Source organism: Maniola hyperantus, chromosome 11 (assembly GCF_902806685.2).
Source record: "Maniola hyperantus chromosome 11, iAphHyp1.2, whole genome shotgun sequence".
In the NCBI taxonomy this organism is placed as follows: Eukaryota; Metazoa; Arthropoda; class Insecta; order Lepidoptera; family Nymphalidae; genus Maniola; species Maniola hyperantus.
The window spans coordinates 6,388,775-6,407,879 of record NC_048546.1 but is presented as its reverse complement, the minus strand read 5'-3'; the positions used below and the strand labels follow the sequence as shown (position 1 = coordinate 6,407,879).

Sequence of the window (19,105 nt, the reverse complement as noted above, 5' to 3'; positions counted from 1 at the left end):
GGTCCCTAATCGGTTCAATATTGTAGTTAGGTTGGTATAAAGAAGTGAACCTCTCGATAAGCCTCTATACGCGTGTGACTAATCCAAAAATAGCTTATAATGCCCTGCTTTTCTGTCTTGACATTAAATTCACTTCTGGTATCCCTTTTAGTATGCGTGTACCTATAGATATTTTTTGTTGTAAATAGGCTTGATTGGTCGCGTAATCCGCCGTGGCCCGTAAATAAGCAACGCGTGCGCCTCTGATTACATTACTATGAAGCAGGAACAGCGCCGACTGTGGAGTGGCATGAAAAATTATTAAAAAAAAATCCTTAATGTGTTTACTTAAATAATAAAGCTAAATTAACAATATTGTAATGAATACTCGTAGACTTATTACAATGTTATTGTTTTTCCAATAGTCAAAATAAAGAAATAAAGAGATAACTCAATATTATTGATAAATCTGAACAAAAAAAAATATGACAATATATTTCACATAATAAGAGCCCTAATAAGTTGACCTAAACGGAATATATGTATCTATTTGTAAAATTGCCTAAAACATTCTGTAATAATATCTTATTATTGACTTCAAAATCACCGAAAACTATTTCAACAAGAGTAGTTTTCGGTGATTTTGATGACTCTTTTTGTAAATGTTTTGTTTTAAATTGGTGGAAATACTTATAAATCAAATAAAACGACTTAAATAATATTATCGTTTATAAATTATTGTTGCAAATGGTAGTAGGTATAATACAATTTGTTTTTACTGGGACAGTATGGGGTAATCCAAAACCATAGGAGATACAGACTAGAGGAACTGTCTTAGGAACCATGCATAGTCAATTTTTTGGTCAAGCGTCGAAAAAACATTTACTTAAATTTGACCAACTTCTACTGTCCCGTTTTGTTTCTTTCAATACAATGAAATTATCCTTACCTGAGATTGAGTCAATCAGCATTAAAAAAATTAGCAATTTCTGCCAATAATGCCAAAATTGTTTTCACAAAAAAACCTAAGGGTTCCTAAGACAGTTCCCCTGTATTTTCTATGGTTTTGGATTACCCCATACTATCCCAGTTATCCCAGGCGGATCGTCCCCCTGACGCGACGGCATCTCGACCTGTCACGTACCTACTAGGTATACTTACTACTTACCCAAAAAAGGAGTGTACTTAATGTTTTCAGGGTTCATGTCTGCGAGCTTCTTGGAATCCTTATGCATACCAAGTGATACCTAAGTAGGTACCTACTAGGTATAATTTTATTTTTTTAATTCAATATGGCAGAGTAGTCGATTTAATTAATGTTTTACTATTAAGTATTACTTGTTATATAAGTTGAAATGAAATGAAAAATTATTGCATAATGTCAAAAATGACCATGAAAATTTATTAAGTATAAAAAATATATCAACTCTATTCAAGTGTAGTTAGTACCTACACTGATTGCGAACCAAGTATCGCGCGTGTCAAATTGCGTCGCCCACACGGCTGCGCGCGCGTACACAACGTCGTGACTGCCTTATTATGTCGATAGGGGCTCATTTTGTAACCCCTTTTACTTGTGTAACTTGTACAAATCTTTATTTTTTACGACTGCTAACCCTAGAAGATCTCCTAGCCAATTTAATATAGATTTTATCAAACTTTCATTTGTTCAGACGGGCGACAGGGATTAAACCATAGGGATTCTGTTCCTGGTGAAATAATATTTAAAATATCGAGCATAGACTACGTCATTTAGCTCCAAGTCCCAACTCCTCAATCCTGGTGCTGCAAGGTACTGAACTCCTCAGTCATGGGGATTCAGGAATTTTGAGGGTGAATTACAATAATAATTGTACATTGACAAAATAATTCAAAAAGTGCTAAAATATTTTCATTCACATACCTACCTGTGCCTTAAAGTCTTTAAGCTATGGTAAAAATAAATAATCAGTGCCATTTTAAAAGCAATAGAAAAGTTAAATTGTTGGTGAGCTCGCCATTCATGAATTTCCCACCCATTCTCTGAACCGCGGAGTTGGGATGAGAGCTGGGGGGCAGCGGTAAAGGGGTGGAGAGCCTCCCCGTTTATGAATGGGGCCACACGTCATTGATATCGATCGCTGCGCGGCCCTGTTTGAGGTTACCACACCAGGGGCATCGCCGGTCGTTCAACAGGTGGTTACTAAACGCAAGCCAGTGAAATGATATACCTACCACCTGCCCAGCCTAGCTATTAGGTACTTGATCGTTCAATGTCACGTAAAATTCCCTCATCATGCTGGAAGCAAGAGACACCACTCGCACTTTTTAGGGTTCCGTCGGAAGGATGCCAACGGGACCCTATTACTAAGTCTTTGTCCGTCCATCCACCCGTCCGTCCATCCGTCCATCCACGCGTCCGTCTGTCTTGCAGTGGGCTGTAGAGTATAGGCTCGTGAATATAGAATATAGCTAGAGAGTTGAAATTTTCACAGAATAGATATTATTATGTATTACTATTGCCGGTTTAACAGCAAATAATAAAAAATGTAAAATTTACCGCCATAAACATTTAAAAAATTAAAGTGATTTTTCTTGTACGAGGGTACGGAACCCTTCGTGTGCGAGTCCGACTCGCACTTGACCGATGTTTCATCATTCAGTAAATTGACACTGAACTTGCTTTTTGTCTGTCAATGATATCTCTATGCCTTAGTCGGGGAGTCGGGGGCTTCGATCCCGGGCACGCACCTATAGGTTTTTGGAGTTATGTGCGTTTTAGGGATGATTATATAGGGGATAGAATGGCGTCCGTGCACGGACACGGCACGGTAAAGCATAAACTGCTTCATATAAAATGTTCGTGATGTTTTGAATACGTGCCTCGTCCGCGCCTCGTACCTGCGTAGCACGGCTCGTGCCCGCCACGTGTTGGCATAAATCATGCCTTAAGCAGTTGAATATCACTTGCTTTAACGGTATAGGAACATGTAGTTATAATATCACATAAAAAATATTACCTAATTACAATGCAAACTTATATTTTGCAGTTGGAGAAAATTTAAGCAACAAAATAATTACACTTAAGTATCCTTTCAAGGAACGGAACCTTCGGTGCAGTTCAACTCGCACTTGGCCTTTTTGGCCATGGTTTGTTTGAAGTTGCTCCTCCAATTATATAAATAAGTACTTAATCTCACTGATGCAAGGTTCGGCTTTTCTGCGTACTACCTAAGTAGGTGTTTCGTGATCACTTCACAATACTCACGTCATTCCTGGATAAGTGATAACGCTATATCATATTATTATGATTATTTATCAACGCACCTTATCATGAGCTTCACAATGCAATAAAAGCTACGAGCGTCGATGATTACGTAAGCTTTACGCGAAGCGAATAACATATAATTTTTGACGTATGAAAAAGCAACACTCTAAAACCTACTCCGAAAAGAAAATCGCTAGTTAAGTATCTATACTTACCTACTTAATTTTTTATTATTATTATAAACTTGTCTCACCAGAGGTATGAAAATATACCTATCTGCAACGTAGGTACTATGGTTTTATGATGATAATAATTTCATAGTCCTTTCATTCCCATAGGAACATAGGGCTTTAAATCTACAATAAGTAGGTAGTGGTTTTCCATCAACAACTAATCAATAAGTAATCCACATAATTCAGGTTTAATAAGTGCTATTGGGATTTTTCTGGCATACACAAATCAAGAATGAAGACTTGTGGGAAACATCCCAGCAACTCTCGGTTAGGATACAAGGAAATAGCGTCTGTAGAAGAAAACGTCGACTAACCAACACCGGAGGTCTATTGAAGCAGACCATAAAAGAGTGGAATGCAGTAGTCAAAGACAGGCGGGTATGGGAATCGTTGTTTAGGCCTATCAAATGCATAAGTAGATATGGCTGCACTAACCAAAATGAAGACTAACCAAAAATACCAATCTGTCAGTCTCTCGTGATAATTATCTATTACTAGTACCTACATTAGCTATATAACTGCGAAAGTGTGTATGTTTGTTGGTTTCTCGTTCAAGCACGTCGCAACGGTGCAACGGATTGACGTGATTTTTTGCATGGGTACCTATAGATAAAGACGGAGAGTGACATAGGCTACTTTTTATCGCGGAAAATCAAAGAGTTCCCACGGGATTTTTAAAAACCTAATTCCACGCAGACAAAGTCGCGGGCATCAGCTAGTATTAGATATATTAATAGTTCTGATGCAAACTCGTTTCAATGCGACTTTGTGCAAATTACTCACGTCTCGTGATTTCCCTTAACTATAGGTCCCTACCTATACTCATTGGCTATCACATCGGAGAAAATAGGAATGTAATCTAGGTACTTACTTACTTAGATTTTAAAAAAGATAAGACTTCATCATACTCATCTAGCAGTAGTGAATATCTAATTTAATTATTTCCGTAAATCCTTATCACCTTGACTTGAACGCAAGGTATATTTCTGAAATATCAGGAAAAAGTTAACAGAATCGTGCGTCACGCGAACCTTCAGGGGGTTGCCGCGAAAGGGAGGGGTGACGTCATGATCTCTACCACCCTACACCAGTAAATAGGCTTTCTGCCTAAGCACAGCCAAGTTACAAATATTATTGCTACATTTATCATCAATTTTAAAACATTACGTCGTTACTATATTGATAAACAGCTGTTTTTTTTATTTAGGTCACATTAATAAGTAGATATACCTACCTAGTTATATTATGTTTACAATTTTCAATGGTTAATTTAATGGTTCTAATGCGAGGTCGTCATTCTTCACCTTGGGACTGGGGCTCCAACGTCTATCGGTTTATCGAACAATAAAACTGTCACTTCGCAACCCGTTGAGCTGTACCTACGTTAAGTACTCTGGTTCTCCTAATTTCTGATTTGGTCACGCAAAGTCCAAGCATAGCTCTCTCCATCGCCCGCTGAGTGACTCCGAGCTTTCTTACGAGGCCCATAGTTAGCAACCACGTCTATCCATAAATCCATAATACCTATGTCATCTTATTTATCTATAACCGTTATTTGAGATGGCCTGGTAGGAGATACCTAATATCCCTTTCGCTACATTGTTCTGTGTAGATTTGTTAGGTAAGTAGGTAGGTACATTTTGTACCTACGTTTAGTCCAGTTTTTTAGCTATGTTATATTTGCCGACCAGCAAATTCATACCTAACAACGCATATCTCTAGACAGTTTCATTCATATTTATAGCTACATACGTAAGTACCTACTTATACGTAAGTACGTGAGTAAGCTTTTTTTATATTACCTACATTCTAATCACTAACGCGAGTGATATCGTCACACGACACAGAATCGTGCGTAGGTAACGTTAAAGCATCGATTAGCTAAAATTTATGGCTGAAATGAGATAGACAAGGCATACGTCAGCGCTGATGAATCTCTGTAAAATTACATTTTTCGAGTGGCGGCGTAATTGTAAAGGTGACATGATGGTGTGACGCGCGACTGACGTACCTAGATTAGATACATATGCGAAGCCAACTTTATTTAATGAGCACCAATATAATTTCGCATCAGCCAGTTCGCACGGTCGCGCGCGCGTCACGTTATTTTCGTTCGTGTTATCGGTCACCATTTGACTAGCACTTTCCACATATTGTCTTCTATTAGTATACCTATAGGTATAGGTACGTTTTTTCGGTATGATGTGAGGGTAATAATTTCGGTTTACCTAGGCACTTATTAGAAAGCTCCCATTATTCCTGCCTCAATCTTAGGAGACCTTAGTTACCTACTAGGTAATTATGCATTCTATTCTACTAATTCATCTAATATTTTTAGAATAGGTAGGTAGATACTAAAGATAGATAGAGTATAAATTTACTAAAGATAGGTAGATTACTTAATTTATATAAGTAGGTATATATTTTAGGATTATGCCAAATTAAACTTTTGGTTTACTGTAGTAAAAGAAACGTTTATTTTCAATCATTTTCTTACATAAGTTCTGATCTCGATAATATTGCCTACAAATGATATGTTGCAATATCAAGATTTTTAGAGCTGACTTATGCATTGTTTCCGGTGACTATGGAAATCAATCAGTGACAGACCATGATTAGAGGTTAATAAAAATTGTCATTTGAAATAAACGATAATATACTGATTATTCGTAGCATCAATAAACGCGTCATTAAAATCTAGAATTACATTTCAAATAGTTATTAATACCTACTTACAAAGTACGAGCTTGCCAAAACAACGACGAGACATGCTAAAGATACTTAGTTGTGACTTTCTATACGTCGGCATCCGTCACAAGATTATCTTCCAAGTTCTCCATGTCTTCTAGATAGTCCTAATTAATCAATTTTACGAGTAGGTAATTGGATACTAAGTATATTATTATACCTACATAGCAGCCTACAGGGTGTTATTAGATTGCTAGCAAAAATGAAAACAGGTTATAGTCCCTATCTATTGATGATTTTAACTGATAAGATGCCACAAAAAACGCGGACAAATAAAAATCCAGTATTTTTAAAAGTTCGCAATGTATTGCAAATAAAACATCAGACCGCCACTAGAGGTCAACGAACGTTACGTAGATAGGTGCCACAGGGTCAATGCCACGTCGCAGGCGGGGCATCTACGCGAGTCTTGTATACTTACGCTTTAAATTGCGGGTTTGAAAAATACTAAATCTAAAACTACAAGATTACGGCAAATGGTTATTGGTATTAGATTGTATTTGGGTGGCGCTAAGTTTTTGCTAGCGTTCCAATTACACCTAGTAGATACCTACCTAGTAGGAACAGACTTTACGAAGTGAAGCCACTCAAATAAAAACTGAGTGGAAAAAGCGCAGAAAAGAAAAGTATTCCTAACTCTTAGGAGAGTAGGTCAATTTGTTGAACTTGTACCTACCTAATTTTTTTCTTTACTATGAATAGTTATCTAGCAGCCATGTTAAACACATTTTCCTTCCAAAACGTATAAGATCAATGGTACACAAGATAGGTGAAGACAATTTTTTGGCTGTGGTTATACCTACGAGTAGATCAACAAGTGAGATTTGAACCTACGACCCTCTGGTTTGAGTCCACCCTTAACATATTTACTTTACCTGACGTATAAAGATAATACCCTACGTTTATTATTAATAACTAGCTGATGCCCGCGACTTCGTCCGCGTGGAATTAGGTTTTTTAAGAATCCCGTTAGAACTCTTTAATTTTCCGGGATAAAAATTAGCCTATGTCACTCTCCAGGTATTTATCTGTGCCTATCAAAAAATTACGTCAATCCGTTGCACCGTTGCGACATGATTGACGGACAAACCAACAAACCAGCAAACAAACACACTCTCGCATTTATAATAAGGGTACTGAAATGGTACTGATAAGTACTATAACTCTGTCTGTCTGTTACCATTTCACAGTTCAATCGCTAAACCGACAGAAATAGCTCTTTCAAAAGTCCGAATCTACGCGGCCGAAGGCGCGAGCGACAGTGGCAAGTAAACCAAATTTTCAAAGCCACGAGCTCTCGTACTCCGATTACACTAGCCATACACCCACCAATGGCGCCGACTACCGCCCGTGGGAGCCGCTAGCCAATACAAAACTGTTTGTTGTTGTTGACATCCCACGATTGCCTCGGGTTACATATTATTGTACACACGACCTAAACGACGATAGAGCTATTCCGGTCAAAGCATCTAATCAAACTCATCAGCCTGTATGCCTCCACGGCTGGACCGTGCTTTTCCATCCCGCCATCGAACACGGTTCACCCACTTCCCGCCACCTTCTTCACGTCATCCGTCCAGCGGCCTCGAGTCGAGGCCCGTGTCCTGACAGACTTCAGCCTGTCGAGAAGACACCACAACAGCCCTAAATAATACTTAATCCATACTTAGAAAGGAGAAGGGTTTAGGCCATAGTCCGCCACGCTGGCTGGCCCATGCGGGTTGGCAGACTTCACACACTTTAAGAACATTATGGACAACTCTCAGGCGTGCAGGTTTACCCACGATGTTTTCCTTTACCGTTATAGCAAATGATATTTAATTGTTTAAAACGTACCTAGCTCCGTAAAGTAAGAGGTGCGTGCCCGGGCTCGAACCCCCGACTCCGAATAGGAGGCCGACGTCTTAACTACTAGGCTATCACCGCACTAGAAAACTAGGTATAGGATAAAATAATCTTCAATGCGTCAACAGTAAAACATTAATTAGACACCATCTCAGAAATCTATGACGTCTGTAGTTTGTAAGAGATCAAGAAACGAAAATATGCGATGAAACAGTCAAGCCACGAAAATAGACAACGGGCATTAGGATAACGCGCAGAAATAGAACCCCGCCTCTGAAGTCCGAACCAAAAGTAGTCAAGTTAATTATAGAGCGATCCCGCAGGACGTTTTCATCTCGTGATTCACCTGCTGAAAACTCGATTGTTCGCATTCTACGTCAATCGGTTGCGTGGTGTTTACGAGCGCGGCGCTGCGCGGGAGCGTCAGCTGACGGCCAGGAATAGCCCTGACATCGCGGCCACGCTATGCCGCTGCGCCCGCGCACCCACAAATAGCGCGCTATAATTAGACGCCGGTGAAATCGTGGGTTTGTTATTTTTCTTTATCGTGTCCGTTACGCGATAATTGGGTTAGCGGTTGCATGTGGGCCCGCCGGCGTCGGCGAGTCTCGGCTGCGGCGGCCACCCGGCCATTGTCCTTACGCCTCCTCCTCGCTCTGCAGTCTATACATAAGCATATACCACGACACTTCCACGTCGTTCATCCACAACACAAGTAGGTACCTATTGTAAATAAAACAAAGTCCTTCCACCAAGCTTGTGAGTCTGTGCGCGTACCTAATTTCAAAACTGCTTTAGGAATTTAAAATTTTCAATCGATTTTCGCCTATGAATAGTACCTAAGTTTGCAAGTTTCAGCTCTATTGTCGATTAAATTGGTAAAAAATGGTTTGGATTTAGGTTTTTAAAGATCCCGTGGGAACTCTTTGATTTTCTGGGATAAAAGTAGCCTATGTGTAGTAAATAGCCTGCTATAGAAAGCATGCAGCAACACCTACCTACTAGAAATTAATAGATATCTGTCTGTGGTTTGCCAAATTTCCGTAAAAATAACTAAGTACTTACTTAGATAGTTTTAAAGTCACCGGCTTTAAAGATTTTTAATTAAATTGTTGAAACTGTGTACCTAACTTTGAAACTTAATATTTTAAAATGAAAGTCGGGAAAACTAAGTATAGGTAGACACATTATAGTTCCTGGAAAGTATTCTACTAAATATCATTGAGTTTGACTGGTTATTGAAATGACAGCCAAACTACCTTTGTATGGCGCGAATGACGAAGAGATCCCTCTTAAAGTTAACTGTGCGTTAAATCTTTCATTTAGTATGGTAAGAAGTGAACATTTTTAAGTAAGTATAAAATGACAGATTAGGCACAGACCACTAGACACTACTAGGTATAGAGCCTCTGAACTCAGTTTTTGTGATAATCTATCTCACAAGAACTTTATATGAAAAAATTTATATTATTATTTAAAATAATAGACCATCATCACCATCGTGATTCGGGTCTCCTCATAGAATGAGACGGGTTTTGGTCATAGTCTACACCAACACACTCACACACCTTTGAGAACATTATGGAACACTTACAGGTATGCAACAATGTTTTCCTTCACCGTTAAAGCGATACCTAATTAATTATTTAAAATGCACATAACTCCGAAAAGTTAGAGGTGCGTGCCCGGGATCGACCCCTGACGTCCGATTAGGAGGTGGACGTCTTAACTACTTACCTACTAGGCTATCACAGCTTCTATAATAGACCATCATAGAGGAATTCTGCAGTTCAGTTCTCCACGTTCAAAGTTAACTGTAATCGTATGGGATGGCGCGGCGTGGAACTATACGCACCCAAAAGTTAGGACAAGGGTTAAAAACGAATTTAAAACAAAATACCGTTAGATTTAGGATCAACACCCTACTACGCAATTAAATTAATACCAAAATCACCACAATAAAGAAGGAGCATTAGGTAAATAGGTATTGATACCGCCCACTCGCTTGAAGCAAGTAGATTTGCAATGCAGTAACTGTGAGCAGTCACAATCCGCCAATTAGTAATGGATACAATCATTACCTTGCTCATGCCCACCTGTAGGTATCTACATTACATTTGTATTGTACATCCATTTAAAGAAATACAGGTAGTTTGAAGCCCACCTACTGACATTTCAAAAGCTGGTGTAAAGTTAAGACGAGGTACCAAGAATACCTTGAATAACAAGTTATTTTAGAAGAATTCCCTGGCGCAGTGGTAAGCGCATAGAGCTCTGTGATTTTCAATGGGAGGTCACGGGTTTGATTCCAGGCACGGACAATTTGGTCTGGTGGAATGGTTTAGCTGTTTCTACTATAGTTACTTACCACTCTGCCGGTAAAGCCGGTACGATGCCGCGTACAAACCGATTAGGGTTCAATAAACTGCCGTATCTACCTACCCCATTGAGAGTGCATCATCGTCTCATACTCAGCCAAAAAGTTTACATACAACGCAATGGTACCGACTACGGACTCCTACATTATTAGGTAGGTACCTACTAATAAATAAAACTGAAGTGTCTGTCTGTAATTTCGAAAAAACTACCTCATATTAAACTCATATGGTTATTTGAACTGTACCATAACTAAATCACCCGTTTCTAAAGGAGATTGCCCATTTTCTTAGGAGCTTTGGGCCCCCCCAATATAATTGTTATGTCACCATGGTTTTAATTTTATTTTGTACACAAATAATTACCTTTTTATATTCTGCAAACGATTTCCATTTATTCACCCTGGTTATAAAGAAATCTTATTTTTTATGTTGGTGATATTGCTGGTATTTTATTAATACTTCTTCAAAATAAATGGATGTTTCCAATTCTAACTGTAATTGTGGATATTTTCAATGATAGGGTGAAAGAAAAGTCGTAATAAAACATACTTATTATAATCGTAATTAGCACATTTTTTATAAAAATTATTTAAGTTTTGACACGAGCGACGCCACAAAAGAGGGCCCATTCGCGGGCGATCTCCTTTCTGTCTGTCTGTTTGAACGGCCTAATCTTCGGAACGGCTGAACCTATTTTGACGGGACTTTCACAGACAAGTAGAGGATTAGCCAGGGAGTAACATAGGCTACTTTTTTAACCGACTTTCAAAAAAGGAAGAGTTGTGTTTTTCGACCTATGTATCCATAGCTAAGCCGGCCGGATAAGAGCTAGATGCAATAAAACTTTTTAACAATAGTGTTTTGTCTTTTGAACGGTCATAAGTCCTAATGCGTGCGAGTAAAATTCAACCTAAAACTACTAGCTTAAAGCTAAAAATTTATCATTATTTCCCGCAAACAAAGAGATTCTACGCCTGCATATAGGGTTGTCAAATAAAATATGTACCTACCTACCTAAGTATGTATAGGTATTTTTAAATGGGCAATATCATAACTGCATAGAAGATAAATACTTATAATAATAAGGTTAATAATGAAACATATAACTCAAATAACAAGTTAAATAAAACAAAGAAATAATAATGATGATAAAATGTATTTTAAAAAAAATCTATGACTCTTACATCGAAACATCTGAATCAATATCATCAACTTCACTTTCCGGACTGTCTCTCACATTAATGATGAACTGTTGTTGGTCTCGGGTAATATAAGTGGCTTCAATGCTCTCTAAATGTCTAAAACAAGCACTCCAAATACTTCCTTACCATTCGGAATTTTTCCTACAAGTCCAGCAGTCTTTTTTAATGCACTGGGTCCTATTTCTCTAAAAAGTTCACTGTACACATTTTTTAACCGACTTCAAAAAAAAGGAGGAGGTTCTCAATTCGTCGGAATCTTTTTTTTTTTTTTTTTATGTATGTTCCCCGATAACTCGAAAACGCCTAGACCGATTTTGAAAATTATTTTTTTGTTTGAAAGGGTATAGGTACTTCAAAGTTGGTCCCATTTCAATTTGGTGAAGATCTGATGAACATCTTCGAAGATAGATACTGGAACTCCTCAACGGATAAGAGTAAATTGCTCGCGATCAGTGTAATAGCTTAGTAAACAGTAGACTTTTAACCAGTCATAGCATAATTCCATGGGGCCACTAAAAATTGTGAAATAAAAAAATTTTACAAAAAAAATAAAAACCGACTTCGTTACACAAACACTAAAAATTGAAAAATAATTTAATTTATTACCGAATATATTATGTATACAAGAGTTAATATAGTTCCATAATAATATTTTTGGGGTCGGTGCCAATGAGGTGCCATTGTGGAGTCCCATAAAAATATGAAGTCTAGACGATTCGCGCAGCTAAAGCTAATTGGCACCGGCACCAAAAAGTATTATTATGTGTTGGAACTGGCTGTAAACTAAATTGTTTATATTTAAATATGTTCTTATTCTTATTTTCTAAGAGTTTTTTGTTTTTACATTCGATGACATATTCACTTACTTCAAATATATATCTCAAACAGGACGTCCAAGTTTTTCTTTTTACTGATATTTTTCTTATAAATTCTAAATATCCCAACACGTTATCAGCACGAAGGGCTCTAGGTGGAAAAATAAAAGTGGAAAAGTGGTATTAATTGTCCATTATTGCTGTATTTGTTGCGTACAAGATTGGTTGTGAACAAGAAAAAAATATTCTTTCCTACTTTAAAATGCGGAATTATTTCCTACATGACGACCTGTGGTTTGTGTTGATGGGTATCCAGAAGGAGATACGACCGCACGAGTAGAAATACGACCGCTGCATCAATGAAGGTGATTCTGTTCGTCATGCTTTCGCCCTGTGGTGGACTGTACAGTGTACATAGTTGATTGTACTGTTAATATTCCACCTAAAATGAATAGTGAAGATATTGCGTACGAGGTGCATTCTGACCGTCTGAGCAAGTATCAGCTCTGGCATATGGTTAGGACACTTATGTCGCATAGGCATGAATTAATTGAACTTGAAGAATCATCAGGTAGTTTAGGTCTTAGTTTATTTTGTCATGTAAATTTTTTTTTTCTTGTTCCTGTGTGTTAATATTTTATGTTAAGTTTTTTTTGTAAGACAATTTAGTTTAAAGGGGGATGTTGGAACTGGCTGTAAACTAAATTGTTTATATTTAAATATGTTCTTATTCTTATTCTCTAAGAGTTTTTTGTTTTTACATTCGATGACATATTCACTTACTTCAAATATATATCTCAAACAGGACGTCCAAGTTTTTCTTTTTACTGATATTTTTCCTATAAAATCAAAATATCCCAACATTATGGAACTATATTAACTCTTGTATACATAATATATTCGGTAATAAATTAAATTATTTTTCAATTTTTAGTGTTTGTGTAACGTAGTCGGTTTTTATTTTTTTTGTAAATTTTTTTTTACTTATTAGTTTAGACTGAGGATTTAAATGAATCCGAACACAATTAAAACTGTTTTCATTTGCTTTTTCCCACGGGCGAAACATAATTATTTATAATTTAAGTTTAAATAGGTGCGTGGTTATTTTGTGGCTCGCAGTCTCAATCACGACGCACAGCGAGCTGAGTCCTTATGTAAAAGGACCCCAGATGCTGGATAGGTTCGAAACTAGTCGGGCTTACATCGACTTAATACGTGAGTAGGTATAGCCGTAACAATCTATACTTACAAATTATTTATCTACCTATTATTCGTGTTTAGGTTTAATAAGTTGAATAAAATATGCCTAAATTGTAGATATCTATGAGCCACGTTTTATATTTTAACCAATGACAATATCTACCCAATAGGCATATATTATACCTACCTAATCTAATTAGTACGAACCAATAACCTACCTAGGTAGGAACCTACCAAGATCAAGGGCAAAGAGAATGATAGATCGATTTTCTTCGTCACAGAGAGTTTTCTGAGAATAGCAAACTAGTTGGCAGCAATAAGAGTCGAAGTGATATACTTATAGGTACTTAATATTTGTATAGAAATGCATTCTGCATTGACTCATGCAACAAACAAGAGTGACTACATTATTTTTATCAAGGAAATAAAAACGTAGGTAGGTATACCTACTCACTTACCTGTTTCCATTCTAATGTTCCTTAAAAATGACACTTTTTCATTTGAAATGAAAAAATCTAAACTCAAATAAAAAGTCCTCTCTAATTTTTGAGAATTTTAGGTTGATGTTTCTTAATTTTGACGTTATTTTAGTGCGTAGAACAGAATAGCTTTTGCTCTCTCAAATTTAAATTGAATAGTTTATTTTTCAAATTTAATTTAAGCTAGGCTTAATTAGTTTTTATTAGGAAGTAGGTAAGTAAGTGTTTTTAGAATAGTAGGTAACTCATCTCTCTAACTTTCAAATTAGGAAATTTAGCGAAGTGCAGTCAGAATTATAGTAAGTAGGTACCTACCTACCATTGGCTTGTGTATTTTTATTCAGCGGATTAGAACTTTAGACGCAAGTAGATTTGATACATTTTTTTTAGATAAATGTAACTGACTAGCTACTTATCTGCACTTTGTACCTATACCTATAGGTAAATGTGGCTAATGGCGTTGATTCTGAAGTTTTTCTCTAAAGCAAATTTAGAGTAGCTATCTTTTTCAAAAAGGACGTAATAGTAGATACATTTTTGCAAAGACCGGGAAATAAGCAATTGCAGGTCGAGCATGAGTTTGAAGGCCGAGCCGCAGACGAGGATTTCACTAAATAAGTCTACGAGACAGGCAATTGCCAGTTCCCGCCGAGGCATAGGTAGGTATATAGTGCTTTTCTCAAAAGAATGCGGGGAAATAAATAGACGTACCTACTTACTTACATTTCAGCATGGAATAAATTGCCCATAATGTAGATGGCTTTTTAGTTTTAGCAATCTCATTAAAATACGCCAAAAATACTGTTTCGGAGAAAATGTTCACTTTTTTCTCGTTTTTCCAACTCATAAAATTTTCATATATTAGGTAGGTACCTACCTACTTTCATGTAAGTATTTTTCTTTAGACTTCGCTGGAAGCAGGTTTTTCATTGCCAATTTGGCTTCTGATCTTAGGTAAATCTGGTGGAGTAAGTACAATCACTCTCGATTTCACTCTCTGCACCGTTTGAACTCATTTTAATTATTATTCAATTTAGGTATATTTATTAATTAAGGTATGTCTCAAATCAAATCAAGACGAATTTTCAGCTTTGCTGCCAATTTTTTTTATATCATCTGTGCCGACAGGCATACGCATTTATGAGAGCCACGTAAACGCAATATCATGCAATTTGTACTAAGCAAAGAGACTATGGTACCTATGCCAAAAGAGACAAAATAATGACCAAAGAGATTCGATCAAAGAGTAAGTAGGTAAGTATTTATAATAACCCCAGCACGCCGTTTCATACAACATTGCAGGAGCGTTGTAATGTTCCAAATTCAAAAAACGCTCCTGCAATGGATTTGATTTTCTTTGTCCGAAAATTGGATACTTCGCGTTCTTTTTTCGCAAAATAATGACAATATTTCCATGCATGTTTGAGAAAATGAATTTCAAATTATACCTACTCTAAATAAAAATCATCAATTTAAAAAATAGTTACGAAAAGTACCTACCTACCTAGCTCTAGAATGGAGGTTTAAGCGGGAGCGGGTAGCGATAAGCGACGAGCGAGTTAAAGCGGGTTGAGGGTGGCTGGCGCTGAGGGGGGCGGCGCGGGCGGTGGGCGGTGTCGGGCGGTGACGTCAGCCAAGGGGGGGCACACACAGCCGCGCGATTGGTGGAGATGCGCGCGCCGCTACCGAATATGGGACCGCGGCTCCATTGATAAAACTGCGGCGCGGGGTCGCGCGGCACCAGTCCCTTTCGCACCGGCCGCGTGAGAGGCCGTTTTCACGCTGGCGTTGTTCGTAATACCGCTCGGCCCGTGGGCTGAGGAGCAGGTGGTGCCGGACGGGATGGGCACCGACACGGAGCCCCCGACCGGCCCGCACCTTCTCTCGCTGGCGGACGTAGGCACGCTCGGCTTCGACTGCGCGCTCAAACCGGCGCCGGCGCCGTACGCCGGCGGCGCACCCGCAGACCTCAACACACCCGTGACCACATCGGATCTGCCGGCCTTCTTCCCGAGTCTGCTCGAACCTCCTCCTATATCAGGTGCGCCCGACTTGCAAATCACGCGCCGTATCACTGCAGCCGAATACGCACGCCACCGGCACCCGTAGGCGGAACTCGCCCCCGTCGGTTTCCGACCGATAACGTTGTAAATAAACACTGCATTTTCCTTCACTCGGTGCGAACACGCAATCTTTTACTGCTGCCCTGCGTAGTGTTGCAAATACCTAATATTTATCATAAATAAAGTGTTATTCGAGGATCCAAGTCACATGAGTGAATATAATAAATTGATCGATCATTTCTTCAGCTGCAGTTTAATTAAACTCAGTGGTTTAACATGATGAACGTAGTGAAAAGGAAAGTTCGCTAACCCGCGCTAAAGGAACGGGTCGATAGGTACTGGTGCGGGGAAATCTTGAATGGAAAAGTTTTCATTGTCATTTAGCGCCGGTTCGGTGTGCTTTTCAGCAGTGATAGCTCCGTAGTGTTTTATGTGATAGTTCACAAATCAATTATTTGTGTTACCAACTTGTCCTGCCTGCGGTAAATATAACTACCTTCTTACCAAAATATTTAAAAAATAGTTTATAATTTTACATAATATTATAGATAAAAGTTTAAATTTTATTGTTAAAATTTTAATTGAATACTTAGCAATCACGTACTTATTCTTAGTAAATGTTCTGCAAGCAAACTTTCTTTTAAATTACTTTATTATCTATAAAAAATAGACTGTTTCCTTTTTTATTAAGAAGGTAAGTACTTAGGTAGTAGGTAACATTTTGTGACATTATAAAAGTTTTAATCATCTTGGTAATAAACTCTTGAGAAAATATCTTTGAAATAAATGTTGACTCAAATTGTTGATGTTGTTACAAAAGTTTACCTTAATCTTGATAAAAAAATGACACTAGAAATATTTAAATTACTTACCTACCTTTTTCATAAAAATGTTCACAATTTAAAAAATTTTTTCATAAAACATGTTGACTACAAAAATTAAAATTTTCTTTTTCATAAAACATATTGACTAAAAAAATAAAAATTTCCTTTTTTATAAAACATGATGATTACAAAAATTAAAATTTTCTCTTTAATAAAATGTTGAATACAAAAATAATATTTACGTACCTATAATAATTAGTCTTTTTTAATGAAATGTAGAATCTACAAAAACACAAAAAAATCCTTTGGAATAAATTAATGTTAGGATTCTTAAACTTCTCGGCTTATTAAGTGGAAGTTGTACCTACTTAGTACGAACCAGATAGATAGATAGAAATACTTACCTAAATGAACACAAAATATGAGATAAACAAGACATAAACAATTGTATGCAAAGGCGGCCTTATTGCTCAGAGCAATCTCTACCAGGCAACCTCAGGCAGACGTTGTGTGTGGTCCAGTTAAAGATTTTTCAGAAGGAATCCAATATACACCATCACGACCCCTATTATAAATGCGAAAGTGTGTTTGTTTGTTGGTTTATTGGTTTGTCGGTTTGTCCTTCAATCACGTCACAACGGAGCAACAGATTGACGTGATTTTTTGCACGGGTATAGTTTAAGTTAAGACCTAGAGAGTGACATAGGCTACTTTTTATCCCGGAAAATCAAATAGTTCCCACGGGATTTTTAAAAACCTAAATCCACGCGTACGAAGTCGCGGGCATCAACTAGTACCTAAATATTCTTTTGTTTTTCCAGGGTCTATAATAAAATGATAGGATATAGGTAACGTTAGGACTGGTCACGGTGAACGTCCAGCAGTTAGAGCATTGATAGACGAGCATATCGACTTCCGCCGCTTATCACCACATCCGCTGCGCGCCTGTTACAAAACACGCAAAATATGCGATAACTCCAATTAATAATATCTACCTACCTAACAATTAAATATTCCTTTGTACCGCGATACCTACCTACAGCTCGTACTTAGGTCATGTACCTAAACATTTGATTCTAAGTAAGCAAAACGATTTTATGGATTTTTTGCTCAACTTTTTCCTACTTCACTTCAGTTCACGATTTTAATTTTTACCTTGCATTTTTATATTGATCAATAATTATTATAATGTAAAATCAACTGGTTGGGTAATAGACTACCTACCTACACAAAACACTACCACTACACTAATTATAAGACAGGACTTAAACTCTACTTAGATTCAATATGTACCTATATTATTTCTATATCTACCTTAGTAGTTTTTGGAAGTAGGATAGAATATAGGTACTTAAAATCGAAACCTACTTATATGTAATAGATAGATAGACATTCAGACATACTAAGTGATTTGAAATTTTACAGGCCTACATTTTACCTTTCTGTCGAAGTTTTTTTTTAGGGTTCCGTACCTCAAAAGGAAAAACGGAACCCTTATAGGATGACTTTGTTGTCTGCCTGTCTTTCTGTCTGTCTGTCGGTATGTCAGAAAACCTACAGGGTAGGCACCTACTTCCCGTTGACTAGAATCATGTTTGGCAGGTAGGTAGATCTTATAGCAGACATAAGGGGAAAATCTGAAAACCGTGAATTTAGGGTTACATCAATCACATACAACAAAATTGTCTTTATGAACTAATAATTAGTATTTTCAATTTTGGAAGTAAGATAACTACTTATATCAAGTGGGTTATCATATGAAAGGGCTTTACCTTCGCATTCTAAAACATATTTTAATTTATTTTTATAAATCATAGTTTTTGAATTACTTATCGTGCAAAATGACAAAAAATACGACTCTCGGTGCGCGAGCCTGCCTCGCATTTGGCCGGTTTTTTTTAATCACGGTATAGAAACTGGGGTCTACTGACTGTGTAGATTGCATCTACCTAATAATCATAATCATTTATTTATTTTGCTCAGATATGGTAGGTACATGTATATTATTTACATGGGGTCTTAAAAGTTAGGTAATCAGTTACATATCCTGCCAAGCATGGCGTGCAAAATTATTTCTAAATTATCTAATTTC

The 19,105-nt window shown here is 37.4% G+C and overlaps 2 protein-coding genes across 3 annotated transcripts in view; both read left to right on the top strand.

Annotated features, from left to right (window-relative positions):
* Cul5 (cullin 5) overlaps positions 1 to 19,105 on the top strand; it is a 192,022-nt gene that overhangs the window by 104,136 nt on the left and 68,781 nt on the right. The window lies entirely within an intron of this gene.
* sr (stripe) overlaps positions 1 to 19,105 on the top strand; it is a 45,862-nt gene that overhangs the window by 22,131 nt on the left and 4,626 nt on the right. Inside the window, exon 1 of one of the 2 annotated variants that reach the window (XM_034973549.2) lies at positions 15,791 to 16,167. The exons of the other annotated variant lie outside the window; for it this stretch is intronic. Coding sequence (XP_034829440.1) covers positions 15,969 to 16,167 — 199 coding nt within the window. The 5' untranslated portion in view covers positions 15,791 to 15,968. Of the gene's footprint in view, positions 1 to 15,790; positions 16,168 to 19,105 lie in introns of those variants that run through there. 2 annotated transcript variants of the gene reach the window in all.